The sequence below is a fragment of the Verticillium dahliae genome, genomic scaffold (assembly GCF_000150675.1).
Source record: "Verticillium dahliae VdLs.17 supercont1.20 genomic scaffold, whole genome shotgun sequence".
NCBI lineage: Eukaryota > Fungi > Ascomycota > Sordariomycetes > Glomerellales > Plectosphaerellaceae > Verticillium > Verticillium dahliae.
In genome coordinates this window covers 390,613-417,485 of record NW_009276967.1, presented here as the reverse complement: position 1 = coordinate 417,485, position 26,873 = coordinate 390,613, and the positions used below count along the sequence as shown (strand labels likewise).

At 58.6% G+C, this 26,873-nt stretch overlaps 10 protein-coding genes and 1 non-coding gene across 11 annotated transcripts; 4 read left to right on the top strand and 7 right to left on the bottom strand.

Annotated features, from left to right (window-relative positions):
- Positions 1–622: 622 nt before the first annotated feature.
- VDAG_08430 (ribose-phosphate pyrophosphokinase) lies at positions 623–2,114 on the bottom strand (the record flags this gene model as incomplete). The annotated part of the gene is made up of 7 exons (XM_009660155.1): positions 623–685; positions 748–812; positions 908–916; positions 973–1,108; positions 1,195–1,512; positions 1,612–1,912; positions 2,047–2,114. The coding sequence occupies 7 exons, from the start codon at positions 2,112–2,114 to the stop codon at positions 623–625; spliced, it is 960 nt and encodes a 319-aa protein (XP_009658450.1).
- Positions 2,115–2,757: 643 nt separating this feature from the next.
- VDAG_08429 (vacuolar protein sorting-associated protein) lies at positions 2,758–3,355 on the bottom strand (the record flags this gene model as incomplete). The annotated part of the gene is made up of 2 exons (XM_009660154.1): positions 2,758–3,177; positions 3,263–3,355. 2 exons carry the CDS (start codon positions 3,353–3,355, stop codon positions 2,758–2,760), a joined length of 513 nt encoding a protein of 170 aa, XP_009658449.1.
- An 896-nt stretch (positions 3,356–4,251) lies between these two features.
- Positions 4,252–6,030, bottom strand: VDAG_08428 (glucan synthesis regulatory protein; the record flags this gene model as incomplete). The annotated part of the gene is made up of 3 exons (XM_009660153.1): positions 4,252–5,807; positions 5,865–5,917; positions 6,020–6,030. 3 exons carry the CDS (start codon positions 6,028–6,030, stop codon positions 4,252–4,254), a joined length of 1,620 nt encoding a protein of 539 aa, XP_009658448.1.
- A 3,456-nt stretch (positions 6,031–9,486) lies between these two features.
- On the bottom strand, positions 9,487–11,309 carry VDAG_08427 (uncharacterized protein; the record flags this gene model as incomplete). Its single annotated transcript, XM_009660152.1, has 2 exons — positions 9,487–10,238; positions 10,310–11,309. 2 exons carry the CDS (start codon positions 11,307–11,309, stop codon positions 9,487–9,489), a joined length of 1,752 nt encoding a protein of 583 aa, XP_009658447.1.
- A 434-nt stretch (positions 11,310–11,743) lies between these two features.
- On the top strand, positions 11,744–12,622 carry VDAG_08426 (uncharacterized protein). The gene is made up of 6 exons (XM_009660151.1): positions 11,744–11,969; positions 12,019–12,075; positions 12,129–12,167; positions 12,223–12,250; positions 12,301–12,364; positions 12,418–12,622. Exons 1-6 carry the CDS (start codon positions 11,945–11,947, stop codon positions 12,445–12,447), a joined length of 243 nt encoding a protein of 80 aa, XP_009658446.1. The 5' UTR covers positions 11,744–11,944; the 3' UTR covers positions 12,448–12,622.
- Positions 12,623–12,817: 195 nt separating this feature from the next.
- VDAG_08425 (DNA-directed RNA polymerase II) lies at positions 12,818–13,526 on the bottom strand (the record flags this gene model as incomplete). Its single annotated transcript, XM_009660150.1, has 4 exons — positions 12,818–13,011; positions 13,065–13,175; positions 13,233–13,291; positions 13,435–13,526. 4 exons carry the CDS (start codon positions 13,524–13,526, stop codon positions 12,818–12,820), a joined length of 456 nt encoding a protein of 151 aa, XP_009658445.1.
- A 713-nt stretch (positions 13,527–14,239) lies between these two features.
- VDAG_08424 (vacuolar amino acid transporter 3) lies at positions 14,240–16,592 on the bottom strand (the record flags this gene model as incomplete). The annotated part of the gene is made up of 2 exons (XM_009660149.1): positions 14,240–14,416; positions 14,469–16,592. The coding sequence occupies 2 exons, from the start codon at positions 16,590–16,592 to the stop codon at positions 14,240–14,242; spliced, it is 2,301 nt and encodes a 766-aa protein (XP_009658444.1).
- A 1,716-nt stretch (positions 16,593–18,308) lies between these two features.
- Positions 18,309–23,993, top strand: VDAG_08423 (solute carrier family 12 member 6; the record flags this gene model as incomplete). Its single annotated transcript, XM_009660148.1, has 5 exons — positions 18,309–18,461; positions 18,542–19,534; positions 19,593–20,598; positions 20,648–22,312; positions 22,822–23,993. 5 exons carry the CDS (start codon positions 18,309–18,311, stop codon positions 23,991–23,993), a joined length of 4,989 nt encoding a protein of 1,662 aa, XP_009658443.1.
- A 397-nt stretch (positions 23,994–24,390) lies between these two features.
- VDAG_08422 (mitochondrial N(5)-glutamine methyltransferase MTQ1) lies at positions 24,391–25,452 on the top strand (the record flags this gene model as incomplete). The annotated part of the gene is made up of 1 exon (XM_009660147.1): positions 24,391–25,452. One exon carries the CDS (start codon positions 24,391–24,393, stop codon positions 25,450–25,452), a length of 1,062 nt encoding a protein of 353 aa, XP_009658442.1.
- A 199-nt stretch (positions 25,453–25,651) lies between these two features.
- On the bottom strand, positions 25,652–25,738 carry VDAG_20228. The gene has a single exon. It is a non-coding gene; the product is annotated as a tRNA-His (tRNA).
- A 294-nt stretch (positions 25,739–26,032) lies between these two features.
- On the top strand, positions 26,033–26,857 carry VDAG_08421 (mitogen-activated protein kinase organizer 1; the record flags this gene model as incomplete). The annotated part of the gene is made up of 2 exons (XM_009660146.1): positions 26,033–26,078; positions 26,142–26,857. Coding segments are annotated over 2 exons (762 nt in total), but the record flags the coding sequence as incomplete, so codon positions are not given.
- Positions 26,858–26,873: the final 16 nt, after the last annotated feature.

Here is a 26,873-nt window from a genome sequence, read left to right as displayed (position 1 = left end):
ATGATGCTCCTGCTGCTAAACCTTGCTGCGGTTCAGAATGGAATCTGGACTCGACCACACAGTCGAGGCGATGAGGCCTTGGTTCGCGCTGCGAGCTGTGGGTTGACGGGTGCTTACCTGCAACATATGCAGCCTCGTGGAGCCAAGAGTATCGCGGTATCAGCCTGTGGCACAACATCCCCAAACCAAGCCGAGCATTGTGCTCTGATTGACGATCCTCAGACACTATCAGGTGAAGTCATACGGCGGCTCACAGCGACAACGTGGGAACGATAGCTTGATGGCGATCCCACATGCGGCTCTGATTACATGGTCGGCTTCCATGTACCGGTTCTCTGCTCAAGCTGAGCCTTTAGGTCGTTCCCGCTCATGCCGATGCACACCAGGCACGCACGCATTGACAGTCATCATAGCAACAGTCCTTTCACAGAATTTCCACGTAAGCGTCTAGAGAGTCTATCATTCATCAATTCACAAGCAAGAACCCGCCGAAGACTATTGTATCGCTACCGTAATTTTGAAATTTATCCCGGGGGGGTAAGGGCAGGGTAGGGGGAAAAGTGCAACCATCAACTCCGCGAAATATGAATTCGTAACCAGCAAAGCTCACGCAGCGCCAACGTTACAGGGGAGCGTTGGTGAAGAGATACGAGACGGACTCGCCATTGTGGGTTCTCCGGATGGCCTGCGTGGGATATCAGTATGCGTGGTACATCGAACTGACGGACAAGGGGGGGGGGAGCGTACCTCGGCCAACGTTGCCGACACGTCAATGACCTTGAGCTTGGGGCATCGCTCGACCTTGTCACCGACTGGGATTCGCGGGTTAGTTTTATATTTCGGGGTGGTACAACGGCCAAGTTTCCAGGATTGCTGTTCGGGAAGCGGACGTGGTCAGATAACTTACGGGGCACAGCTGTGGAGGCTTGTCAGCAATGCGGTTCTGTGGATACTGCCGAGGGAGAAACTCACTATTCGTCACAACAACGCCAGAGAGGCAGGACTGGTTGATCGTCTCAATGGCGTTACCGCTGAGGATGCCGTGCGTGACAATGGCGAAGACCTGGCGAGCGCCGTGCTCGTTGAGGGTAGCGGCGGCTTTCGCGAGCTGCGTGTGTTTCTAAGTTAGCAGACTGCATATGGGCCCCGACGAAAGGGACAGCGCAGGAGTCGCAATGGGGGCGCGTAGCGTACAGTTCCGCACGTGTCGGCCATGTCATCGACAATGATGGCGACCTTGTCCTGGACGTCACCGACGAGCACCATGCGGCCGACAACGTTGGGGCGCGGCCTCTCCTTGTGGATGAGCGCAAAGGCCGTGTTCAGGCGATCGGCGATGGAAGTGGCGCGCTTGGCGCCGCCGGCGTCGGGGGAGACGATGACGGTGTTCTCGACGTCGAGGTTCTTGCGGATCCAGTGGAGGATGGACGGTTCGGCGTAGAGGTTGTCAACGGGGACGTTGAAGAAGCCCTGGATCTGGGAGGCGTGCAGGTCCATCGTGATGACGTGGTTCTGGAAGACGAGCGTGTCAGAGACGACTGGCACTGGAAGCCCCTTCAGGGAGCCTTCAGGGAGAAAGGGGTTTGAGGGGGGCTAGGCGTGGGAGCTTACGCAGCCGGACACCTCGAGCATCTTTGCCATGAGCTTGGCGCTGATCGGGGCGCGAGACTTGTCCTTCTTGTCCTGGCGGCCGTAGGGGAAGTTGGGGAGGATGATGGTGATGCGGCGCGCCGAGGCGCTGCGGCAGGCGCTGATCATGATGAACAGCTCCATGAGGCCGTCGTTGACCTCGCCGGGGGCCGTCGACTGGAGAATGAAGACATCTTCGTCGCGAACCGACTCGCCAATGATGACCCTCGTCTCCTGGTTCGAATATTGCAGGCTCGTTGTGTTGGCGACTTCGATTCCGAGTCTGCAGCGGGCGTTAGCTCCATTGTGTTCCGTTCCGCGCACCCTGCCTTGGTGCCGTCACTCTTGGGCATTGCGCCCCGAGAGCTCCCTTGGGGCAGCCGCCCTCCCCCCGCGTCAGCAGTCCCAGAAACGTACCGGCTCGCCATCAGAGCGCTGAGTTCCGGGTGCCCGCTCCCGGATAGGAGCCTGATCTCGTTCGCCATTTGATCGAGCATTGCAGGTGGTTTACAGATGGCCGACAGCGGGGTCCAAGGCTTGGAATTTTTTGGCTTGAGCGACGAAAGAAAGAATATGCCCCACGTCAATTGCGTCGTTCGGCCCGAGAGAAAATCCACTCCCGGCCGACCGCACCCGGAGGCCCCACCCTGACGACTCGCGCAGTTCAATGTACCTGACTCGATGAATATAGAGGCATGGCTTGAAAGTAAGCCATATTCCTCATAGCTCACTAGCACCATCAGTAGACCCAAGCAATATGTGCCTGGGAATAAACCCTCAGTCGCCTGCAGTGGAAACGGGCGTCGAGGGAAATAGCACAATGCTCCGCAAGTCACCTTCCCCCAGGAGTAATTGAAGATGATTATCAAAAGGGGTTCGTCCGTCGTACTGCCCGCTAATTCCGTCAGTCCATGGTTGCGTTGCGTAGTGTACAGTCTCCGACCCAGTCCCAAGTAGCACGTCGCCTCACCGTCCTCGCTGTGTGCCAGCAACGTCCCTTGCTCGTCTTTGCATGCGCGCGCATGCACCATACACCCAGTCATCTGAAGCCATTGCCACGTTTCTCTCTCTCTCTCTCTCTCTCTCTCTCTCTCAGAAGAAACAACAAAACACGCACAGGCACGCACCCTACAGCGACAGGTTGTAGCTGTACTCATCCTCCATGTTCTGGCTGACCCAGAGCACGACGCTGCTCAGCATGACGAGGGCATTGGCCACGACGTTCTCGACGCCCATGCTCAGCGCCGGCATGGCCACGCCTCGGACGACAAACTTGAGCACAAAGACGGTGACGCCGCCGGCCATGCCGCCGGCGAGGGCCGCGAAGCCAAGGAACAGCACGACGCGCGCCTTCCACGCGACGCCGTTGCCCGAGTAGCTGAAGCTGTCGGCCGACAGCCGCGTCTTCTCGACGCTGTTGATGATGAGCATGCCCAGGCTGCTGAAGAGGAGGGGCAGCCAGTCGACAAAGGTGACGTGCGTGTCCGAGCCGTTGAGCGTCTTGGACCACACGGCGCTGTCGAGCATGACGTAGAAGGCGAGGGAGAACTGGCGGAGCGGGGTGCGTGTCAGCTCGGCGAGACGAAGACTCATGAGGATGGGGAGAGGGGGGAGGAGTCGAGTCAAAACGTACGAGACCGCCCGCGGCGTAGACGCCCGCGTTGCGCGACCAGGCGCTGTTGAGCCACTCGGGCTTGCGGAACTTCCAGAGACGCTCTTCCTCCATTTCGGGTTGTTGGGCGACGGTCGGTTCGCTCGGTAGGTGGCGGATACAAGGCAGCGCTCTGCTATCAGGGAAGCCGGGTTTGCGTGATTTCGAGAGTCGGCGGTGATGTTGTGAGGTTGCTCGGTGATGGGTTCGTTGGAGGTGGCTGGATGACGACTGCCTGTCGTGGTGTTCCTTGGATGGCACAGCTGCTTGGCGGGTGCGGCTCGGGGACCCACTCTCGGAGTTCGGTGATAGATCACGTGAAGCTCTCCAACCTGGGGATGCCATGCTCACTTTATCCTCTCGGCCATGTCACATGTACGACACGGAATCACCAATGATAAAGACCATAAAACTTGGCTGTAATGTACAATACAATTACTCTGAGGCTCGGCTTCTGACTACTCAATTTGGGAGCCTCACTGCCGCCGGCGTGAGCCAGCGTGATGAGCAACTCTCCGTAGTCAGGAGACTGATATGCCGGGCACCGCAAGGCGGAGAAGCCTGCAGGCCAATGACGCTCGAATGTACGTGGAAAATGCCATACGAATAGGAAGCTCCCCGTTTCCTCGTCTCCCGTGCCCGCAAGTTAGAATAGTCCAATCCGCCAGTCCACCATTACTGCTAAGAAACTCTTTCCAGAGAGTCGACGGCCAGGGGACCGACGCGAGAAGTGATAAAAAGAGGAAGCGAAAGATAACCATTCGCCATGGGCCGAAAGGCCTTGAAAAGCGTTTGTAAGAGCGAGTCAACCCCTTGCCGGCATGCAATCATCATGTCGATTGACCAGACCCGTGGACGCCACCTAACTCCTGTGTTTTGCTGTATGTGAGAGCCGTCTCTTTCGCTGCTGAGAAAACAAAGTGACCCGGAATCCATATCGTCGTTCGTTTCATGTCTGGTGGCGGACCCATCTATATCTCAATCTCCTTCATCGGCTCATCGACCAGATCGGACTGTTTGCTGAGCTTAGACTTTGGCGCCATATTCTCCTTGCCGTCTTCTGGGGAATCGGCCCTGGCGAGGAGGGATGCGTGGGACCCGTTCTTTAGCGGTTGTTCTTCGCTTGGCCGCGGCGTCTCGACCTCGACGAGCTTGGGAGGCTTCAAGCCGTTCGTGTCAATCTCTGGCAGAGCAGATTCTTCCGCCACTCGTGCAAGGGGACTGGGCTTGCCCATGCCAGGGCGGATCGGGCTGGCGAGTGGGCTTCCGCCGTTGAGACGCTGCAGCGAACGGCCGCGGGGCTCGCCGTTGGCTGACTCGGGAGGGCTGGCGTACGGGGAGCTCGCGCCGGAGCCAGCGGGGGACGATGTCCTGTTGGGGGGTGCGGCTGATCGGCGCCGGGCGGCGCGGCGGCCGTACTTCTGGTCCATCCTCCAGCGAAGAATGCTGAAGTAAGGGGGCTCCACGCGGGGGTCCTTGAACTCGCGCAGCTTGAGCTCGCCGGAATCTTCATCGACGAACCACTTGCCGCTGCTGATATCGTCGGCGACCATGGCCATGAAGTGTGCCCAAGAGCGGGCCACAACGTACTTTGTGTCGTAGTCGCGGCCGAAGAGGATGATCTGACCCCACTTGCCACCAGGGCCAGGAGCCAGATCAACGGCCAGGTTATTGCCACCCCAATCGCGCACCAGGGGAATCCACGCGGGGTGTGCGTATGCCTTTTGGACCGAGTTGGGAGGGACCGATTCTTGGCGGTCCCTGAGATCCTGTCGCCATGCGGGGTTGTTCGCTCCAGCCGCGGGGGAAGGGGCCGCCTTGGAAGAAGATGCCTGGCTGCTGCTGCTGCCGCCGAGAGCCTTGGACGGAACGGCGGGCTTGACAACACTGGTATCGAGGAGATACTGCTGGTTCACCTTGCGCCACGTCTCCCACTCTTGCACCAACTCCTCGCAGTCGAGCAACATGGAGCCGAAGATGATGCCCGTGGGTGTTCCCCATCGTTCTTGACCATCGTGGATCATGAGGGATTCGCGCACATCCTGGGGCAGCGTGCAGTCGAGCATGTGCTCGAGCTCGTTGAGGTCGTTGTTCGTGGCGCCTTCGCACAGCTGGTCAAACAGTTCGGGGTAGTTGTCTTCAGCCCAGGCGTCGATTTTCCTCCAGGAGTGGGCTACAGGAGGGGCGGGCGGCATGCCATCCTGGAATGACTGCATGGGCACGTCGCCGGGATTGCTCTGCACGTCGAAGCCGTCGGCTGTGCTCTGCCGCGCGTTCTGGGAGCGAAGGCCCGGGGAGTAGGGCCCAGGACTCGAGGGCGTGTACGGGGAGCCCATGCCAGCGCCATGGTAGCTGGTGCTGCTGTTTTCCCTGGACAGGTTCGGGATGCCGTTTTCGTCCTGGTAGGGTGAAGAGATGTTGGTGTGTGATTCCGAGGCAGCCGTAGCCACCGATGTGAGCATGCTGTTTCGGCCGTTGGAGAGAGGGACGTGTCGGCCACTGCGGTAGGGAGAGTCGACGGAAGAATCTGGATTGCACTAGTCAGGAGGCGCGTCGGGTGTTCAAGGGATGCAATGTCACGAACGTCTGTCGTAGCTGGTCATGTCATGCCAGAAGGAGCGAAAAGCTTGACCAATGCTGATGAACAAGTCGTTAGCATGGATTGGCAATCAATCATGGAAAGCGTGCGATCGTGGTGGTCTGCTGAAGAGGGGGCGCAAGGGAGGCTTCGAAACGTACTTGAACGCCATGGTGGGCTATTAGAGGCAGGGAGCCGAAATGCACACAGCGTGCGATAAAAGTCGCGAGTGAGTTGGCCCTTTTGGGGAAAATAGAGAGAAAAGACAGGTTGCGACCCAGGCAAATGCTCTCCGGACGTTTTGTCGGTCGCCAAGTATGCGGTTGGGAGGGTCGTCAAGGTGGGCGTCTAAATGGTACAGGCAGTCGAGAAGAGCCAGCCCCTGAATTCGCGAGTTGCCGCTCCAAGGGAGTAGGCAGCACTTTCCGGCAAACGGTGTCGCAAAGGGGCGAGAAAAGAGTGACTGTTTGGTGAAGCGAGGCCTAGATACACTTGTCGATGTCGATTGTGCGAAAATTGACAAAGATGCAGCAGTCGGTTTCGATTTCGCACGTCAGAAATGCTGGCACAGCCGTGGTGTGTTGTGTTTGGCAACGCAGCAACTGGAGGCTGGGTGGTAAATAAAGTTGACGTCGCGGTTTGCGGGCGCTGGTGGCGGGTGGCAGGAGCAGCCAGTAGTGTTGAGTTTGGTCGTGCCTGCCAGGTTGTTTGGGGGCGTGTCAGGGTGGTTGGCCAAGGCACGAGGTAGGAGGAAAACTGGTTGGTGAAGGCAGTAGTAGCAAAGCTTCGGGTCCTTGCTCTTCGCTCTTCTTTTTCGCGGTAGAGGGCCCAACAGCTCGTGACCAAGACGGTTCGATCTGAGAATCCGGTTCTGAACCACCCTATGTACTGAAGGTCCAAACTCAATGCACCCAGGGCCTGGTGGTGTCCAGACTTGTCGGTCGTTGTCAGGCGGAAAGCGAATGTCGAGGGACCGAGTACCTTAGGAAAGTACCTTAGGAAATAGGCCGGCGTGGGGCAAGGGGGAGAGTTCGCCAAAGTGCGCAGTGCTGGACCGTCAAACAAACGAACGAATGATGGGCAGACGAACGAAACCGATGGGATGAAGCAGCCGAGTCGAGTGGAAAGAAAGAAGAGTGAGAGGAAAAAATGATGGTGGATGAAAAAGGAGACGATCCCAGGCACGACGTAAGGCACGGTTCTGACAGTGGCAGGCATTTTCAATTCACCTCAACCCCCCCAGAAATGTCCACTCTACTTGTTCTAACTCCTGTAAGCCATTCGCCGTAAGGGTGTAGGGGGGGCGCGGGTCCCCGTCATTCATCCTTCATCATTCGCCCTCCCACTCGGCCAGTGCCTGCTGGGTGTTGGTTAATTAGCAGACAAGGCCCCTGGGGCCGCCATGCTGGGATCTGCCCAAGGACCCAGAGGGACTGCAGAGGCAGAGGAAGAAAGAACGCCAAGGGGGGGGCAAATGGAACGGGGGAGAAAAGGGGGGCCCTTCAACGGGTCAGTCCAGGTATCTCGGCGCATACGTTGGCGGGCGGGTGACATGCCGCCATCTGATGTCCATCTAGGGTGCCCCACGGAAGCCGCCAGTCAGGAGTCTCCAGCCTATCTCGTGTCGCTCTTCAGGGGGTTGGGGTGCAATTGCAGAGGGATCGAAGTTGGGTGAGCGCACTCTTCCTTCGCCTTCCTCCCCCCCCCTTTCCCACTCACTCTACCTATCCACCCACCCCCTGCCGTTCTCCTGCATCGCAAATTATCTGCCGGCGCCCTAGAGCGATACTTGGGGCTCTGATGCAATTCGCTCAGCCGTCGAAGTCTTGAGCAATGCAGAAGCCGGGGGGAGGAGGGCTCACAGCTCACCAAGTACGAATAAGGCGAGCCTTGGCATGCCTTTCGTCTCGACTGAACTCCACGACGGTAGTCCATCGTTCACTGAAGGCCAGCTCGTGTTCCAGGCAACGAATCGCACCGTCTCTCCCCTCCGCGAGCGATCTAAGACAGTGCCATTTTGTACCCACCGAAGAGCAAAGCAGACAGACATGTTCGTGCAGGCCTCAGACAAGCCAGACTCGTCCGAAGCATTCTTCGCGTCAACCCCCGTCGGTCTTCGTCCCATCCGTGCCTTGTGACGAAATGCAGCGGCCTCGAGCCCGATGAGCCTCGCTTTGAAACAAGAAGGGTCCATCCCTCCTCCTCCTCGTCCGCCTCAAAGTGAGTCGAGTCAAGGCCAAGACAGTCAGCACAGGACGTGCGGTCGTGCACAGGGCGACAGACCAACGCCACACGCCGACCGATCCGATTCAGCGTCAACATGTCAGGAACAACAAAGAAGAGAAGAAAGTCGCCAACAGACGAGAGATGCCCCAGCGTCGTCCACCATATACTAGCAGCGGTCAATGTGCCCACGCCGAAGCTCTGTCGCCGTCTTTGCCCACTTGTCATCTGGTCGTGGCAGTTGGGCTGTACACGGTTTCCTTCCAACGGCCGCTTGCATACCAAGGTACATCGCATCGTTCGTCGCTTGTCGTTGCCTCGAAGCGCATTGGCTGGGGTGGGCCATTCGTCCCCCGATTCCACCTCAACGCCGTGAGCGAAACCGAATCTGTCCAGACACGCTTTTCTGGTGAGGCATCCTTCAGAGGCTTACACACCCCCCTGCGTACTTTTTTTGCCCAAGAGCTAGAGCCAAGAGAGATGAACCCCCCTTCGCTCTGCCTCCCGCCCTCGCTTTCGGGGGGACGACGAAGGCGCGCACCCCTTGCGCGGAGGTCGCATCCTTAGGCGCATGGCATTGTGAATTAAAGATAGCACCTCGGGATCATTCTGCTTCTCCTTGCGTGCCAGTCAGGTGTACCCACATCGAATTAACGTATGTGATCACCAGAACACAACAACACAGACACACCCATGGGTCCCTCCCCCCCGCGTAATCGGCGGCTGCGCACGATGATTGTCTCCGGAGTCTGCTCATTCTGCTAGGATTCCATCATCTACGTCTGTGGCCTGACGTCTCGTCACCGAAGAGCCCCCACCCCCTCGGTGGCCTTGGCACGCCGTTGTCCGATCGCTTCCCCAACCCTGTCACCATTGACCCCGCATGGAATACGGGGAGGCGAATGGCTGTCGTCTCTCCACTGTCGTGTGCTGACGCGCTGGCCCATCATGGAGGCCGCCTGTGAGGTCTACCAAATCTTTTGTTGAACATTTGATGTGTCGGACATGGGCGATTGGCTTTCAATCGTCTGCGCTGTATCTACCGTGGCGCCGTCCGCGTGGCTGCCGCCTTGTGGCGGGGATCTGCGTCCCAACCACCAACGTGGCCCTACCAGCCAATGAATCCCCTCTGCCTCCAGCTTGTGTGCACCTGGAGACGGCAGCACGTTGCCTGGTCGGCGTGGCTGCACGACACCGAAGCGTAACGATCCTGGAGCGTCGTGCGCGCCATGACCGAATGTTTGTTGCCCTGCGGCCGGCTCTCTGAGGTCACCCTGCGTTACGGTGTAGACGCTCTCCGGCAATGTCCACATTCCTAACTGGAATTGACACTGGACTAATGGCTGTGGCCGACTATATGCAGTCAAGACGAAGTCTTCATCAGGCCTTCTAGGCAGCTTCAAGGTCACAGCGGCCAACCTGATCTGGCTGCCGCGTAGTCGCTCTCCGACTTCCCGGCGGCAACGTCTACCTGATGCGCTGCCTTGAAGATGGCCGGATATCTCCTCTCCATGACATCTCTCGGAAGGAGGTGCAGCACCTCGTTCCTCAACCTCTTCTTGTCGAACGGCAGATTCTCCAGCTTGATTGCCTCGAGCACGTAGCCAACCACCGTGTTGGTCTGCAGCGGCGGCACACGCAGGATGCCGGCAACCTCCTCCGGCCCGATGCCCTCGTTGTCGTGCCACAGATAGTACGACCGCAGCGACGTGGGCGTCGTGCGCATGCTCGTTCTTGACGCGCGGTAAGTGGCGACACGGGACTCTGCAGCGAGCACTCTGGCGTCCATGGTGCGCGCCGGGTTCGACGTCCCCCATGGCGAGCGCGAGAGTGGGGGTGCGGAAGCGGATGCCCATGTCGATTGGGTGGTGGCCTGCTGCGAGGTGTCTGTCGCTGCCGGTTGTCGTGTTACACCACCGCCGCCCGCTGATGCTGCTGCTGCTGCTGCTGCTGCGGTCATCGAGCCACTGGCTGTGGCGGTGGCCTGGACTGGGGTGGTGAGTTCAGCGAGCTCTTCTGGTGACGGTATTGTCACTCCGGGCGCCAGGCGGATCGGCAGGTTGTGTTCGACGTGATATGGCAGCGGAGGCCTGGGTGACAGCGCCATCCGCTGCTCGTCAAGCACATGATAGAGCTGCAGACCAGCATACGCGTCACCTGCAGAATCTGCAAAAGGTGGTCAGCTTACGTCCGTGAACACAGAAAGATCGATTCCATGAAACACTGACAGGTGATTTGCTGCATGTTGAGGGCCTGCGACCAGTCACTCGACCGGACATCAGGCCCTTTGAACATGGGCAGCCCGAGACAGTCCTGGACCTGTGTCGCCAGCGACACGAGCCTCTTGTTGACCAGATCCACGCGGCCGGAAGCCGAGTGCTTGACGAGTTTGTACAGATTACTCAACTCGAAGGTGCCCCTCGTGCCAACGTCAAACCAGTTGCGCAGGCGCGTGCAGTCGCCCTTGATGTTGACGCCGGCCTTGGTCACGTCTGGGTCCTCCATGATCCGCCTGAACGTCGGCGCCATCAAGTCGTCGTCAGCTCCGGGAAAGAGCGCCACGTGGAAGAGGGCGATGCGGCTCGGGCTCGCCAGCTGGATCAACGACACGTTCCGTCTCGGGCCCGAGGACTTGCTTGCGCTGGGCTGCCACTCGAGGTCAAAGCCCAGGACCTTCTCGTCGAGAAAATACTGGCACACGTGCTCCATTTTGTGCTTGCTCCTGCAGTAGTGCACCTTGACATTCTGCTCCAGGCCGTCCACATCACGGCCGCGGTAGAAGGTGTGAGACCAGTAGGAATCGGCCGTGCCCGCTGGAGCCTGCTGCGCTTTGGCGAATGCCGCTGCGCTGATCTTGAAGGCAAGGCTCGTGACTGGAGGTCCTCTCGGTGAGATGGTGGTATCCACGGAGACAGCCGCGCCGAGACCTTCCTCCTTGATGAGCTCCTCCCTGAGGTTGCGTTGTCCGGCAATGGGCCCCACCACTGTGTAGCCTTCATCGTACTCAACCGCCGTCGTAAAAGACTCGTTGCCTGAATCGGAGCAGTCTGCCTCATCGTCCAATGCCTGCTCGACTATCGCGTCTTTGGGGTGCTGCGTCCATGCGGCAGCGCCCTGACTCTCCGTGGTGGTGTAGGTTCGGGAATGCACGGATTCTTGTTGTCGAGTAGGACTGAACACAATGCCACGGCCACGGTGCCAGACTCGTTCAAACGGGTAGGACGTCATATTCGGAAATCTCAATCTGCCATAGACACCCCTGTCAGCGAAGCTCTGCAGAGGTCGGTTGAACCCAGGAACTGACCTATGACGATATGCTATGTTGGAATGATGTCGCAAGACGATGGCAGCACCGCCAGTTTTGTACGGGAACCTCATGGACACATGGGTGCGAGAGGTTCGAGCCAGCATGAGACCGCCATGGTGAACCACTGGCATGGCGCGGCGATCCAAGAAACAGGCAGACGTCTGATCCCGGCCGTGAATCGTTGTGGCTGTGCTGTCTTCAGGGGATTCACGCTGCCGCTGGAGGGGTTCCCGTCACCGTCGCCGTTGGACCTGGAGAGCTCGGGCGGCTAAAAGTGGAGTCGACGCCGCTGAGTCATGCACGCGACATCACATGATGTGGTGGTGCTGGCTGGGTCTCACACCCGCCGCTCGCTGCCTCATGATGAACTGTGATGGGCAATCGAGATATCGATCTAATTCAGGAGTCTCGATTTGGCACGATTCGGCACGATTCGGCACGCAAGAGAACAGTCGCTTGACACCAACGGCCCTAAAGAACACCACTGTACAGGATTCAAGTTGGGAACTACTCCCCTGACACTGCCGTATCGAAGAAAATCGGCGACGCTCTCACCATGGCATCCCAACTACTTCCCCTAGGTGAGGCATGAAGCAATCACACTCAGAATTGAGCACTGACGTGGTGTAGAACTGATCGACAAGTGCGTCGGCTCGAGGATATGGGTCATCATGAAGGGCGACAAGGGTACGGGACCGTATGCAGTCCCTCGTTAGACATTCGTACTGACGCCCTGCCAGAGTTCAGCGGCACCCTCACCGGTTTCGATGACTATGTCAGTAAGTAACAAGTCATCATGTCCCTCTTTGAGAGCCCTGGCTGACAATCTGGTAGACATGGTGCTTGAGGATGTCACAGAATTGTAAGGCGCACAGCCAATCGCATAATGAGCATGGTACTGACCTCCGCAAGCGACTACTCCGGACAGCACGTCAAGCTGCCCAAAATTCTGTTGAACGGCAACAATATCTGCATGGTACGTCGCGTGAGACAGCCCCGATATTGATTCCACACTGACGGTCTTCTCAGTTGATTCCTGGAGGAGAGGGTCCCGTCTGAGGGAGGCTTGGGAAGATGCATGAAAAATAAGAGCACTGGTGTCGATGTGATGAGCAAACACAATCAGTCCAACAAAGGCTACAAAAGCTACAGAGCCAGATCGAGGGCCTTATCGGATGAGTAGAAAGCACAACGGCACATCAAATCAAATCAATAAAAAGACATGACCAACCCAGGAGCTTTTATTGCACATGCCTCTCTCTGTCCATCCATGCTATCGGCGACAGCCCAAATCGGCGCATCCATCATAACACACAAAAGCCATGGCACCGAGTCACGGCAAGAACCAAACGTCGTCCTCGGCGATGCATAGACCCTTCAACGCCCATAACGCCCCCCCTGTGTGAATTTCGGCAGCCCACGGCGCCAGCTACTGTCCGTTCGTCTGATCGTGCTGGCGCGCCTCGACGACGCGGCGCAGCTCGTACTCGCGGATGAACTCCTGCGCGAGGTGTGAGAAGTCCTTCATGAGGTCCTTGATGACCTCCGTCACGGCGTCTTTCGGGGTGATCGTGCCGTCCGTCTGGACGCGGATGAACATCTCGGACACGTTGGGGTGGGGGACTGCAGAGGGCGTCAGCGGTGGGCGCGACATGGCGTGCTGGCGGCGGCCGTACTCTTGTAGCCGGCCATCAGGACGTGCTGGTGCATCTTGAGGTGCTCGGAGATGAGGTTGCCGACGGTGTGGTCCTCCTTCTTGATGACAAAGTCGGACGTGTTGGACATGCCTGGGACGTGTCAGTCTTTGCATGGTCCCCGTCACATGGCTCGGGCCGTGGTCTCACCCGCGTACGGCTTCTCCTCGATCTTCTTCTCATCGTCGGAGAGAAGAAAGAGCTCGAATCTGGTGAAAGTGTTAGTACTTGTTCACGAGCGAGGCCCGAGCTCGAACGCCGGGAACTGTGCAGCAGCCCTGAGGCCCATTTGGTAGAAACACAAAACTGCTGATGGGGCTAGAGTGTCTTCGTGCACACGCAGGCTGCACACACATGGCTGGTCGCCATCATGCCAATGTGGTTGGCACATGTTGTACCATGAGATCGCCAGCTCAAAGTTCGGGACGTCCAAGCACCGGGCATGATGATCAGGGCCGCACTGACCTGTCGGGGGCATTCATTGTGAGATATGTATGAGTAGATGATCTGGGAGTCGAGGTTGGGTCTCTGAGGAGAAGGATGCTTCAGAGGTCGAATCGCAAAGTGAACAAGCGGCGATGGAACGCTAAAGCAGAAGCGATAATCCCTATTGCTGATTGGGAACTTGTAAATGAGAGGAAACCGTTGTGAGGAATTGGGTGTCAAGGCCGTTCGTTGATGCCGTTGGTTGGGTGTCGTCGTCAAATCTCAGAGCTCTCATCAATGGATCGTGAAAGAGCGTCCTTCACAGCCAATAGGTGAGGGAGGCGCTGAGAAGCTTGTCGCGTCGTCGCCTGGGGCGCTCGGATCACCAGCCACGTTGGCTTGGATCCAATGCAAAACGTGGCGTACCGTGTGGCCCTGTCGCCCAACATACTGTGCATACATCGGATCACAGGGAGATGCTCATACACAACCACAAACAGCAAGAACCATGAAGGGTTTACAGAAATGTTTGATATTCGACGATCGCTATGAAAGTATCCAAATGCATCCATAAGGCGATCTAATGCCTTGAAAGAAATCCAGTCTGATCTCCCAACATATGCAACCCCCGACTCCTCGTAATGAGACCTAAGAGACTCCCATACTTACATATTGATATTCAGATAATTGATTGCAAAGTTCCCAGTGCAATGACACGCCGATGGATAGATTTAGTTGCCCTTGGAGTCACAGTAGCCCGGCAGAGGAGGTCCGGAGGGCCCGGCAGCCCAGTTCATGACGGTCAGAACAGTAGTGTAGGACATGGCCACGAAACCAAAGACGCAAAGAATAGCGTCGGCGATTTTCCAGTACCTGTTGCGCGCGACAGCCTTGTAGTGGAGGAGGGGCTAAAGAAGTATCAGTAAAAAAGTACACATGAAGCGGACACGAGGCACTCACAGGATAGATGAAGACCAGCGGGATGCATGCAAAATTGCCGACGAGGGCGACAAACTTGTCGAGATTGGCGGCACCACCCCAGGCAATGGCAGAGCACATGCAGACAAAGAAGAAGCGGTAGCAGTTCTTCTGCCACTTGATGTAGGGGTTGTACTTGCCGCTCTTGGTAAAGAGGCCGTTCTCGGTAATCTTGATGGCGGGGAAGATCTGCAGCGGCGTCGACAGCATGATGGCGACCGAGTACAGGAACTGAACGCCGTTGACGAGCTTGCTGTCCTGTGGAAGGTTGAGCAGAACAACAGTCTCCGTCTTGGAGCCGTAGGCGGCGTAGGAGAAGGCGCCCATGACGATGAAGACGGTGGTGATGATGATCATGACGATGAACAGGACGCGGGGGAACTTGGTCGGGTGCTTCATGGACTCCTGGATCGGAATGATCAAGCCAATGCCTTCAAATGTGAAGATGGCGGTGCCGATGAAGAGGGTCCAGTTGTCTTGGTTGAACATGATGATGTCCGCCAGGCCGTTGGTGGCCAGGGTGAGGACATCATAGTAGAAAAGGTAGGCAAGGCCGATGAGGATGAAGGCATCAGCAACGAGAGCCGTGACACCGAGCTTCTCAATGTCGCGCATCAGCGAGAAGGGCAGGAACACTGCCAGTTGCATCAGAATGAACCACTTGATGTCCATGTACGTCTTGCAATCGGTGACAGCCAGCACAAACGCCTGAAGGTTCTCCGAGGTGAACACCATGTACGCCGCGATGAAACCAATCTGGCTCAGCACGATGGAACTCAGGATCATGCCCCGCATCCACTTGCCGTAGAGGATACCACCAATGTCTCCAAAGGAACCTTCGACCTTGAGACGGGTCGTGACGAGGAGGACGAAGCAGTAGTAACTCAGGGCCGCAACGAACAGCAAGATGAGGTTACTGAACAGCATGCCACCGCTGAGGTAGGCACGCGGTAGGAAGAGGACACCCGTGCCGACAAAAGACTTCAACAGAAGCATGGCAGCACCCATGGGGCTGTTGGTGCCACTGCCGCCACGAGGCTTTCTCCTCCTCTTGCGGCGCGAGGGTGTTAAAAGAGCGCTGTCCTCCATCGGTTCCCTGTCCTCGTCGCTGCCCTCGTCACTGTAGTAGGAGTCGTCGTCGGGGCCAGACGAGAAGTACTCGCCTGGCTGCAGAGCCTCGTCGTCCTCCTCGAGCTCCTCACCGGCAAAGTGGCCGTACATGCTTAGGAACTCGAGGAAGCTGGAGGTCAACATGCGCGGCTGGGCAGCATTGGTGCCCTCGCCGGCCTCGAGACGGCCTCGATCTGCCGAAGGGCTTCGCGCCGACCTCCTCAGGTAGTTGCGGCGGAAACCACCAGGAACCTTGATGGCGTTGATATCGAGCACCTCGTTCTCAGGGTTCGGCCGCGAGACGCTGAAGCTCTTGCTGCGCTGCATCTTGTTCCTCGCCTCGGCCTCCTCAGACCATTTGTAAATGCCTCTTGTGACGTCGCCGCCCTGCAGACGGAGACTGGAAAATTCCTCGTCGTCCAGACCAGCTCCCGCGGGGTCGGCAGACTGCTTTCCCTTGACACCATCTCGCAGGCTCGATTCCTCGGAGCCGGCATCCGTGGGTTGGACCAGATGCCTCTTGACAATCTCGGGGTCCTCGTAGGCGCCGGTGGCGGGGTTGCGTTTGCTCGAGTCGAACGAACCGTAGTTGGTCTGGGGTGTGCTGCCGAGCAAGGCACCGGCAGTGGCGGGAGACAGAGGCCTCGGGGGCGGGCTGGAGGTGCGGACGGCGGGCGTGCCGTGCCTGGGAGGGGAGACTCCGATTGAGTTTGACAGTGCGGCAGCGAGGGCAGACACGCCGGGGCCCTGGACGCTGGAGGCGACGCCGCCGGGCAAGGGAGCCTGGCTGTTCACGTCGCCCGAGATGCTGGCTCTCGAGGAGAATCCATTGATGGGCTGTCCCTGGGGGGTGCCGAACTGCTGTGAGGGCACGGGCGATGCGAGCCTGGCTGTCGCGTCGGCACGAGGCACCGAGGTTCCAAACTGGCGGGCGGCGAAGGAGGAGGGCGAGCCGGCACGAGGAATGTTCAAAGGATCTCTGAAGGGGGAGGCCATGATCGTTACGTTGCAAGGCTGTTCGACAGCTGGCTCATGCTGCGCTGACGATCGTTATCGGGTGGCCCGAAGGTAGAGGACGAGGGCGGGCGTCGGTCGAGTGAAGGATTCCTGCGGCGCGCACACACAAGTTATTAGCGCCGAATCATTGGGCGGGCACGCAGGGACGAAGGAAAGACTCGGACGGCGGCATCTTATGAGGCCATGGAGCTGCCGTGCGAGGTTGCTTACCTGTCGGTGGCCTCGGCACAGCTGACAAGCTCAATTGGTGGTGGAGGGAGTACGAGAGCGGGAAGAGATGCTCGTGGTGTTGCAGAGATCCCGTGATAAGCCTACGGTGCCCGTTACTACTCGCCGTTGTTATCAGCGGGTCACGTCTGGTGACGGATGACTGGCTCGCCAAGGGCTTGAGCCGCTCTTCCAGCGGGCGTGGGGTCTGACCAGCCACACACTCACGGGATCAGGCAGATGGCAGGGCGGCATGCCCCAGTGCATCCAGTGCGTCCCAGTGCATGGGGCCCTGAATCAAGGGACCTGCGCGACGACGTCAGACTGCGCTTGGCTTTGGTGTCTCGTCTGCGTCTGCGTCTGCGTCTGCTGGTGTGCTCGTTGTTGGATGATATACAGAGATGATCGAGTCTCGGTGGTTTCTAGAATCCAGAGTCAAACCGAAGTACTACTGAAGACGAAGACCTCATAACAAGACCAGGCACCTGCCTTCTGTGAAGAGACAGGTGCCTACAATCTGGGCAGGCACAGGTAGGTAGACACTGCCCAGCGGTACAGGTACAGCGAGCTTGCACAGCGGCTTGGGAGTTCGTGTGGGGGTTCAGTAGCGCCCGATGCGCCAAAACATCCCGGAGCTCGGGGGGACATTCCTTCCTCATGAAGTCGCTGGCACATGGCAAGACCTATGACTCCAGCGTGCCTCCCCAGCATCGATGCGTCGAGAGGAGCTCCGGTTGCTTCATGTCTGTCTGCCTGCCGCTGGGAGTGCGAATACCTAAATACTTTACCTAGACATACTTCCCACCTCATCCAACGCCTCGCCTGGACGGGCAGCGATCCGAGAACATCTGCGTCCCTCTCCGCCTGGCGGTCAACACATCCAGTCACAGTTTCACGCAGATCCTCGGCTGACGTTGATTTCCCCAGGCCAGCGACACCCCCACCCAATGAGCGCCAACAGACCCCTCCTGTGCGCATTCCCAGATGCTGCAGTAATGCTCCCCTAGGCGCACTTCCTGCAGCTCTGCACCACGATGTGCTTGGCTCGCCCAATCCAGCGACTTTGCCTTGGATCGGCCGGCATCTCATACGAGGCGAGGGGCAGCAGATGCCATCCGGATTAACGTCCCGGGCTGTGTTGAAGGTCAAGTTCAAGTGAACCTCTGCTCCTCGTCGTCTACCCTACGAAACACGTCGATTCTCCTTCTTCGAGTCTCCTTCTTCAACTCGTCGTTCCCTTCTGTCCGTGCTCTGGCTCAGTCAATCCCGCACCCTGGCCAACGCAAGCTGAGCTGTCTCATGCCGATCAAGGAAAAGGTGGCGCATCCCTCCTCATAGTAGGCACATTCTCCAAGGCGCCATCTTCATGACCCCTCCCGGTATTGCTGGCTCGATTCCCCAGGTTTCCGCGGAGCTAGAACAGGACGAAGCGATTCACGCGCACACAACCATAGCGCCTCGCCTCTGCTGAACAGCACCGATGCCATCATGTCCGCCGACGACAAACGGCCCAGCCTCTCCGGCTCGGACGTATCGAAGAAAGCCACGAAGCTTGGTGTCGTTTCGGGTGTCTATATTCCCGTCTACCTCAACATCCTGAGCATTCTCATGTTCCTGCGATTTGGCCTCATCCTTGGGCAGGTTGGCCTCTTGGGCATACTCGGTTTGGCGCCACCATTTTTCGTCGTGTTCGCGTGCGGGGCGAGTAGACTAACACGCAGCTCCCAGGTCTGCTCATCACAGCGTACCTCGTCGACTTCTTGACCACGCTGTCTCTATCTGCCATCGCGTCCAATGGCGAGGTCAAGGGCGGCGGTGCCTACTACCTCATCTCGCGCTCTTTGGGGCCCGAATTCGGCGGCTCGATTGGAGTCTTGTTCTATCTCGCCCAGGTGCTCAACACGGCCCTCAATGTTGTGGGCCTTATCGACTGCGTCAGGATGAACCTGGGGCCGGCCTTCCCTCAGGGCTACTGGACAATCTACGGCTTCGAAACCGCTGCTTTGCTTGTCTGCACCGCTCTCGGCTTGGCCGGGAGCAGCATCTTTGCCAAGGCGAGCAATGGCCTCCTCGTCATCTTAACATTGGCCATCCTGAGCATACCTGTTTCGGCCATCTTCAAGACTCCTTTCCGAGATGACGACCTGGGTATCGAGTTTACGGGCGCCAGCCTACAGACGCTGATAGACAACTTTGTCCCCCACACCCAAGGCGCTGCGTACAAGGGGTTCGAAACATTCCGCGAGCTCTTTGGCATCCTTTTCCCGGCCACATCCGGCATCTTTGCGGGTGCGTCCATGTCTGGTGACTTGCGCAATCCAAGCAAGGCCATCCCCAAAGGCACGCTTTGGGCCATGCTCACCACATTCATCGCCTACTTGGTGGTCATCTTCTCCCTCGCTGCGAGCACGACGCATGCATCGTTCCTTCGCAACACCAATGTCATCTCTCTGACGAATCTCTCTGCCCCTCTGATCCTCGCAGGAGAGTGTGCCGTCACATTCTTCTCCGCCGTCATGGGCCTCATTGGGGCGGCCAAGCTGATGCAGGCCCTCGCCAGAGACCAACTCTTACCCGGCCTCACCGTGTTCGGCAAGGGGACAAAAAAGGCGGATGAGCCTGTCGTGGCCATCATGTTGACATATGCTATTGCCCAAATAGCCATGCTTGCCAACTTGAACCAGATCGCCACCTTGATCTCCATGGGATACCAGGTATGTGTTTTTCTTTCTGTTGCCTAGCCGCATAACACGCATCGCTAAATGGCACCAGATGACCTTCTTCGTGATGAACCTCGCCTGCTTTCTACTCAAGATTGGGTCGGCACCCAACTTCAGGCCAGCTTTCAAATTCTTCAGCTGGCAGACGGCATTCGCTGGCAGCATCTTGTCGGCCGCGGCCATGTTCTTCATTGACGACTCATACGCAGCATCTGCCGTCTGTCTGCTCGTGTTCTTGTTCTCGTTGATTCACTATCTCAGCCCGCCGAAGAGCTGGGGTGACGTCTCGCAAAACCTCATCTATCATCAGGTGCGCAAGTATCTGCTTCGACTGCGGCCAGAGCACATCAAGTTCTGGCGGCCCCAGATCATTCTCCTCATCAACAACCCAAGATCCCAGACTCGACTGATTCAGTTTTGCAACTCCATGAAGAAGGGGTCACTCTACATCCTAGGCCACGTCATTGTCACCGATGACTTCAACACTGGGGTGCACGAAGCCAGACTGCAGCAAGCTGCGTGGACAAACTACATTTCGGAAAAGTCGAGGATCAAGGCTTTTGTCCAGTTGACCATGTCGCCTTCGATCAACTGGGGCATCCGAAACTTGATCTTGTCGGCAGGGCTTGGTGGCATGAGGCCGAACATTGCCGTCATGGGCTTCTACAACATGGATGAGCTTCGCAACTCCCGTCCTGCTGTCAAGGTGCCCGAGGTGCCAGCATCTCCCACAAAGACGCAGAAATCCCCCTTGAAATCGAGCAAGGGGCCGCGTAGACGTCGTGGAGATACTTCTGCGCGCCTACTCGAGGGCTTCTTACCTACCGACGTCATTCGAACGGAGAGCATGATGAGTGTGACGAGTTACATGACCATGTTGGAAGACCTCGCCCTACGGTACAAGCTGAATGTCGCTGTGGGCAAGGGCTTCCAAGCTCTCGAGACGCCCCGAAAGGACAAGGCGAACACGAAAAAGTACATTGATCTCTGGCCAATACAAATGTCTGCCGAGCTCCTGTCCGACGGCAAGAGCGTACTGACAACCAATTTTGATACATGTGCGTGTCTGGCCTGGTCTTGGGTCATAGCCTTGCTGACTACTTCCAGACACCTTGATTTTGCAATTGGGCTACATACTGGAGAGTGTGCCGGCCTGGAAGAGCGCATATGACCTACGTATCATGGTATTTGTTGAGTATGAAAGTGAGCTGGCAGAAGAACGGGCCAGGGTGCAGGCACTTCTTGATAAGCTCAGGATCGAAGCCGAGGTCCTCGTTTTCTGGCTAGCTTCGGGCGAGTTGAAGACCTACGAGCTCATCATTAATGGGCGCTCAGATGACGTCGACACGGACATCGTCGTCAATGACGTTCTCTCGAACGAGGAGTGGTGGGACGATCTTCAAAAGTTCAGGGGTCGCGCCTCCAACATGAGCTCCAGTCAAGAGCTGAAGTCACTGGCAAGTATCGTCGAATCAACTGCAGGCCGACCAGGGGTTTTCAATCCGCATGTGCCGCTGGACGAGACTGGCGGCAAGCGACGCACGAGCATGGTCCATCTGGGGGATATCCCACGCAAGACGCAGGCATCCAGACTTGGCCGGCTCGGCGTGAGCATGGGAATTCACACTTCACATCTTGGGGACGAAGTTTTTGGAGAGGATGACGATGTCCTTGACGAAGAAGACATGGGCGGAGGAGAGAATGCGGTCGACAGCTTCGACTCCGACTCGGATTACCACCATGTCGACGAACCAGCCACCGAAGACGAGGATGGCGTCGTAGACAACAGCGAGCTCGCTAGACGCCCTCTTCTTTCTATCAAGGGTGGTGGCAGAAGTCAGAGCGACGACCTACTCACTAAAATGCCGTCCGCGAGGAAGCACGCAAAGACGCGCGGCGTAGGAAGAGGGTCGGCATACGGCACCATGTCCACCGAAACAACGGCGAATACACTATACAACAAGGGAGCATCTCAGGTCGAGATCGATGACCGCCAACCAGACTCGTCCGTGTTATACACGTCCGAACACTCGAGGCTGCCACGAAACCTGTCAAGCAAATCGCTACAACCGCCCACGCCTGGCGATGCCTTCCCATCGCTCCCGAATGACACGTCACAGGACGCTTCTGGCGTGCCTACCCCCATGCGACCACAATTCTCCCGCCAGTCGTCAGCCGCACGCTTCTCCAGCCGGCCAGTGCCAGAGACCAAGGTTGCAGTCGAAGGCAATTCGGGCCCGACCATAATGTTCGCCGAGCCCACCGCGGGACCCTCCCGGCCAACCTTTTCGCGGCAGTCCTCCATGGGCAGGTTCCCGACCCAGCCCAGCGGCGACACCAAGAACACCACCGGCACCTTCACTCCGGGCATCACGTTTGCCGAGCCGGTATACCACTCCCGGCGAGCGTCGCTTGTTTCGACTGGTGATCCCGGTGACGTCCAACTGAACATGGCCGAGATTATCGAGCGCTACCGCCTCGAGGCTGGCCCTCACGACTCGGACGAGAGCGGCGGTGCCACCTATTCGACGCAAGGCGTGGCGCTTTCATTCAACGACCTGCCTAGTCGCGCGCAGCACCTCATTCTCAACGAACTCATGCGCCAGTACAGTGGCGACACAGCCGTGCTGTTCACCACGCTGCCGATTCCCGCCGATGGCACGTGCCGTGACGAGGCAGCGAGCGTTCAGTACCTGTCGGATGTTGAGGTTCTGTGCCATGAATTGCCACCCGTTCTGCTCGTGCTGAGCAACAACATGACGGTGACGGTGGGTTTGTAGGGGAGGGTCATTTGCGATTTCACTGGCATAGCATAGAATGGGCATGTAGCACATGGCATTTTGAATTTCTGTTATGGGCGATTTAACACGCTTCCTCGCGTGAGTCTTGGCCGTGGCAAAGGCGGTTGATTGCGCCATCTTTGATGTGTGCTGCCGTGGCTCTCTTTGAGGAGAAGGGGGCGCCCCTTTGTCTCGCGGATCATGACACCACGCCGCAACCTTTGCTCTCAATGAATGGCTGACCCCCTCCTCAGGGCATGTCCCAGCAAACTGTCCTCGGTCAGCAGATGTCGTCTCAAAGCCCGGCATGGCTCACATTCCGTGCGGTTTCCAAGAAGCCCGCCCGAGGCCAAAGAAAACAGCATGCTCTCTCTTAAAGGCGCCGGCGCGCCCTCCCGCCTTCCGCCTGGCCGCCTCTGCATCCCATTTTCTGTGCAACTTGTTGTATTCTGCCGGCCAAAATCAAGACCAAAAGCATGGAGAGACAGCCTCGGAACACAGGATGGTCGCGCTTGCGGCGCATGAATCTCAACCGCCTCCTGCTCCCGTCGAGGCCCGCCCAGGGCGATGCGCCATTCAAGCCCGTCCACACGCCCGATCGACCGGAGGCTCCCACGCCGGTGACGGCCGCGCCGTCGGACGAAGAGTGCATGCGGTTCCTTGAGGCGTTCCGCTCACCCAAGAGTTACGGGTTCTCGTGGGATGATGACGACAACCACCAGCCCGCAGCGTGGCCGCTCTCGCAGCCGCTGGAGACGAACGAGGAGACGAACGAGGAGACGGAGGACACGTTTTCGACGATGAGGGACGCCAGTGTTCCCGTGATACGACAAGCGAGCGTCGCAGTGGCCGTGGCCGTGGAGCGGTCTGCGGGGTCAAAGGTTGTGAGCGCGGTTGATCACGCTGAGGACGACCGGAAGGCCAGACGGGCGCAGCGTGCGGTGGGCGTCACGGCGCTGCACGAGGTGCAGACGCGGTCGAAGATGCTGGCTTCGCACCGCATGGCGGCGCGGTGTACGTGGCGGAGCTCCGATTCGGGGTACGGCGCGTCGAGGAGGTCGGACGCTTCGCTTGTCGCTGGGACAGAGAAGGGACGGTGTCCATCGACAGAGGACAGTGCCGAGGAGGATTCTGGAGCTAGGGCTGTCTCGGGGCATGCTTCGCGGCGGATGACCCGAATATTGTCAGTCGAGAACGCAAACGACGACGGCGCCCCGGCGATGGATGGTATACGATACGCCCGGCGCTCGCATGTCGTTCACGAGCTCAAGGCCCCGGATACCCTGAAGCGAGCTGTTCAAGGAAGCCTCCTGGACGAGCGGACTGTCTCGAAGTTCCAAAATTGGCCAATCGTGGAGAAGCGGCGGACTGTCGCTGGGCGAGGCATTGATTTGTACGCAGACTGGGCTGAGTATTACTTTGAGACGGGGAACTTTGAGGGTCCAGGTTCGGAGCGGAGAAGCCTGGGGGGCACAGTCAAGACAACAGGCGGCGAGACCGTGGAGAAGAGGGAGACCGCGGAGAAGAGGGAGACGGTCTGGGAAGACTTTGTACCGGAAAGTCCTTTGGCGGATGAGTTTGTTCTCGATCGGCGGGGGAGTACTGATGCTCTGTCGTCCAGAGGCAGTGTTCGTATTGGGTCTTTCTTCTCGGATGATAGTGATTCTGATTGATGTGGATCATTAGATCCTAGTACGCCAGATAATAAACCCAATTATCTGTAAATTGTCATGAAATAATAGAAGGAGACGAGACAATAAGGGTTGTGGTGTGGGACTGGCTGTATACAGACTGGTTGAGGGCAACTGACGTGATGAATTGGAAACACTGGACGATGAAATATGACATGTTTAACAAATGACAGAATTCAACAATTCAAATCTCACACTCCGAAGAGCAATTGAGTCTCCTTGCAAAAGCCTGCGTGCAAGTCATGCTTCACGGCACCAGTCCACGCATGGTCGCGGCCCAAGCTCCTCACAGATGAACTCCTCACTATGAAGCAATTCTCACCAGTTCATCTCACCTTTGTCCATCCCTCACCAAGCACCACCATCGCCGCCACGACTCATGCCGCGCCTACCACCCTCCCTCCTTCGAAAAGCATATCGGACATCCCCCCACATCCGCACCCTCCTCCCCGCCACCCGCGACATCGCCTCCGCCGCCCACGAGCTCCGCTGGATCAGGGACCACGTCCGCGACCACCCCACGCCGTCCCAGCGCCTGGCGCGCCTCTGCCGCCGCCGGGGCCGCGGCGAACCCCTGCAGTACGTCCTCGGCACGCAGCCCTTTGGCCGCCTCGACATCCAATGCCGCCGGGGCGTGCTCGTGCCGCGGCCCGAGACGGAGGCCTTGGCCCTGCACCTCGAAGGTCTCCTCCGGCGCGGCGCCCTGCCGGCGTCTCGGCGCGGCGAGCTGGCCATCGTCGACTTTTGCACGGGCACAGGCTGCATAGCGCTGTCGCTGTTCGCGGGCCTGCAGGGGGCCGTGCCGCGGCTGCTCGTGCGGGGCGTCGACGTGTCGCCGGCGGCCGTGGGACTCGCGCGGGCGAACCTGCGGCGCAACGTCGGCGAGGGCCGGCTGCGGGCCGCGACGGCAGAGCAGAGGGTCGACTTTGTCCTCGGCGACGTGTTTGACGACGCGGCGGTCGAGGCGCTCGCGCGCGCGCGCGCGGCCGGCCCCTGGGACGTCCTCGTGTCGAACCCGCCGTACGTCTCGCGCGACGTGTGGGCGGCCGGCCGTGGACAGATGGGCTACTCGGTCCGGAAGTACGAGCCGAGGCTGGCGCTGGTGCCGGGGGACGACGTGCCTGCGTACGCGGGGTGCGCGCACGAGGATGTGTTTTACGCGCGGCTGCTCGACGTTGCCGTGACGCTGGGCGTCCGCGTCGTCGTCTTTGAGCTCGGCGACGAGGGACAGGCGGCGCGGGTGCTGCGGTTGGTGAGGCGGAGAGAGGCGCTTCGGGGGGCTGCGTGCGAGGTCTGGAGGGACTGGCCCGACGTGGAACCGCAGGAGGACGAGGCCAGGGTGATGAGTGTCGGGGAGGATGGCGATGACGAGATTCAAGTGGTTATCAGAGGCAGTGGGAATGTGCGGTCTGTCCTGGTTCAGATCCCCGAGCATTCATAGTGACACCTTATACCCTACTGGTTTACTACCTAGGACACGCCAGCTATGGCCACAGGTTGGTGAGAGATCCTCAGGTGAGAGATCCTCAGGTGAGAGATCCTCGGGTAAGAGATTTCAATATAGTCAATGCAACGACAGGCATGCGGTTTACAGAATATCAATGACAAGATCGAAGCATGGAGGCTGCAAACAAAAAGAATGCTCCGAGGCGGATTCGAACTGCCGTCAATGCAGTATTGTAGTAAGAACCACAATGCATCATCCTAACCAACTAGACGATCGAAGCTATCGTTGAAGGGGAGCTAAAATTGAGGCCTCATATACTAAGAACTCAGTGGCAACTCGAGCATCTATTGTCCCCTGTTAATGCATTCACCGCTACCTGCATATCCCATGCATCTGATGGCTTACGCTACAAACCAACATCAAACTCAACATGAGCCCATCACTCTTCTTCGACCTCTTCTTCGACCTCTTTCATCAACCACGGATTCAATACCATACCGCCGTGGTCCCCCCAGCGACATGAGAAGCAGCCCACTCACAACTGGGTTCCCGGAAGCGGACCCATGACATGGCCATGTCGTTCCCTGACAAACCTCTCGCCCACCTCTTGGGTGCCAATGGTCAGCAGCATCCTCACTCACTTGCCTTGACCACTCATCTCGACCTCTTGCTAACACCATCAGGCCCCATTCACGCCCTCGCCTACTCGGCCTCCCCGGGCACGTACATCCTAACCGGCTCCGCCGACCGCACTATCCGCCTCTACAACCCCTTCCCCGCCGAATCCCAGTCCTTCGCCAGCAGCAGCAGCAGCAGCAGCATCACCGGCCGATTCAAGCAAGGCGCCCCCGCCGCCCCGCTCCCCGAAGGCCGGCTCATCCAGTCCTACGCAGCGCACGGCTACGAGGTGCTCTCGCTCGCCGTGGCCCCAGACAACCAGCGCTTCGTGTCGTCGGGCGGCGACCGCGCCGTGCTCCTCTGGGACGTGGCGACAGCGACGACGACGCGGCGCTTCGGCGGCAACCTGCACGGGCACACGTCGCGCGTCAACGTGGTGCGGTTCGCCGGCGAGGGCGAGTCGCTCGTGGCGTCGGGGGGCTTCGACACGACGGTGCGCCTCTGGGACGCGCGGTCCGGCAGCGCCAAGCCCGTGCAGGTGCTCGACGAGGCGCGCGACGCCGTCACGAGCCTCGTCGTGCGCGGGCCCGAGCTCGTCGCCGGCAGCGTCGACGGCCGCGTGCGCAGCTACGACGTGCGCGCCGCGCGCTGCGTCGTCGACGTGGTCGGCGCGAGCGTCACGAGCCTCGACGTCACGCGCGACGGCAAGGCCGTGCTCGTTGGCGCCCTCGACAGCAAGCTGCGGCTCATGGACCGCGGCGAGCGGCGCGTGCCTCAAGACGTATGCGGATGCCGCG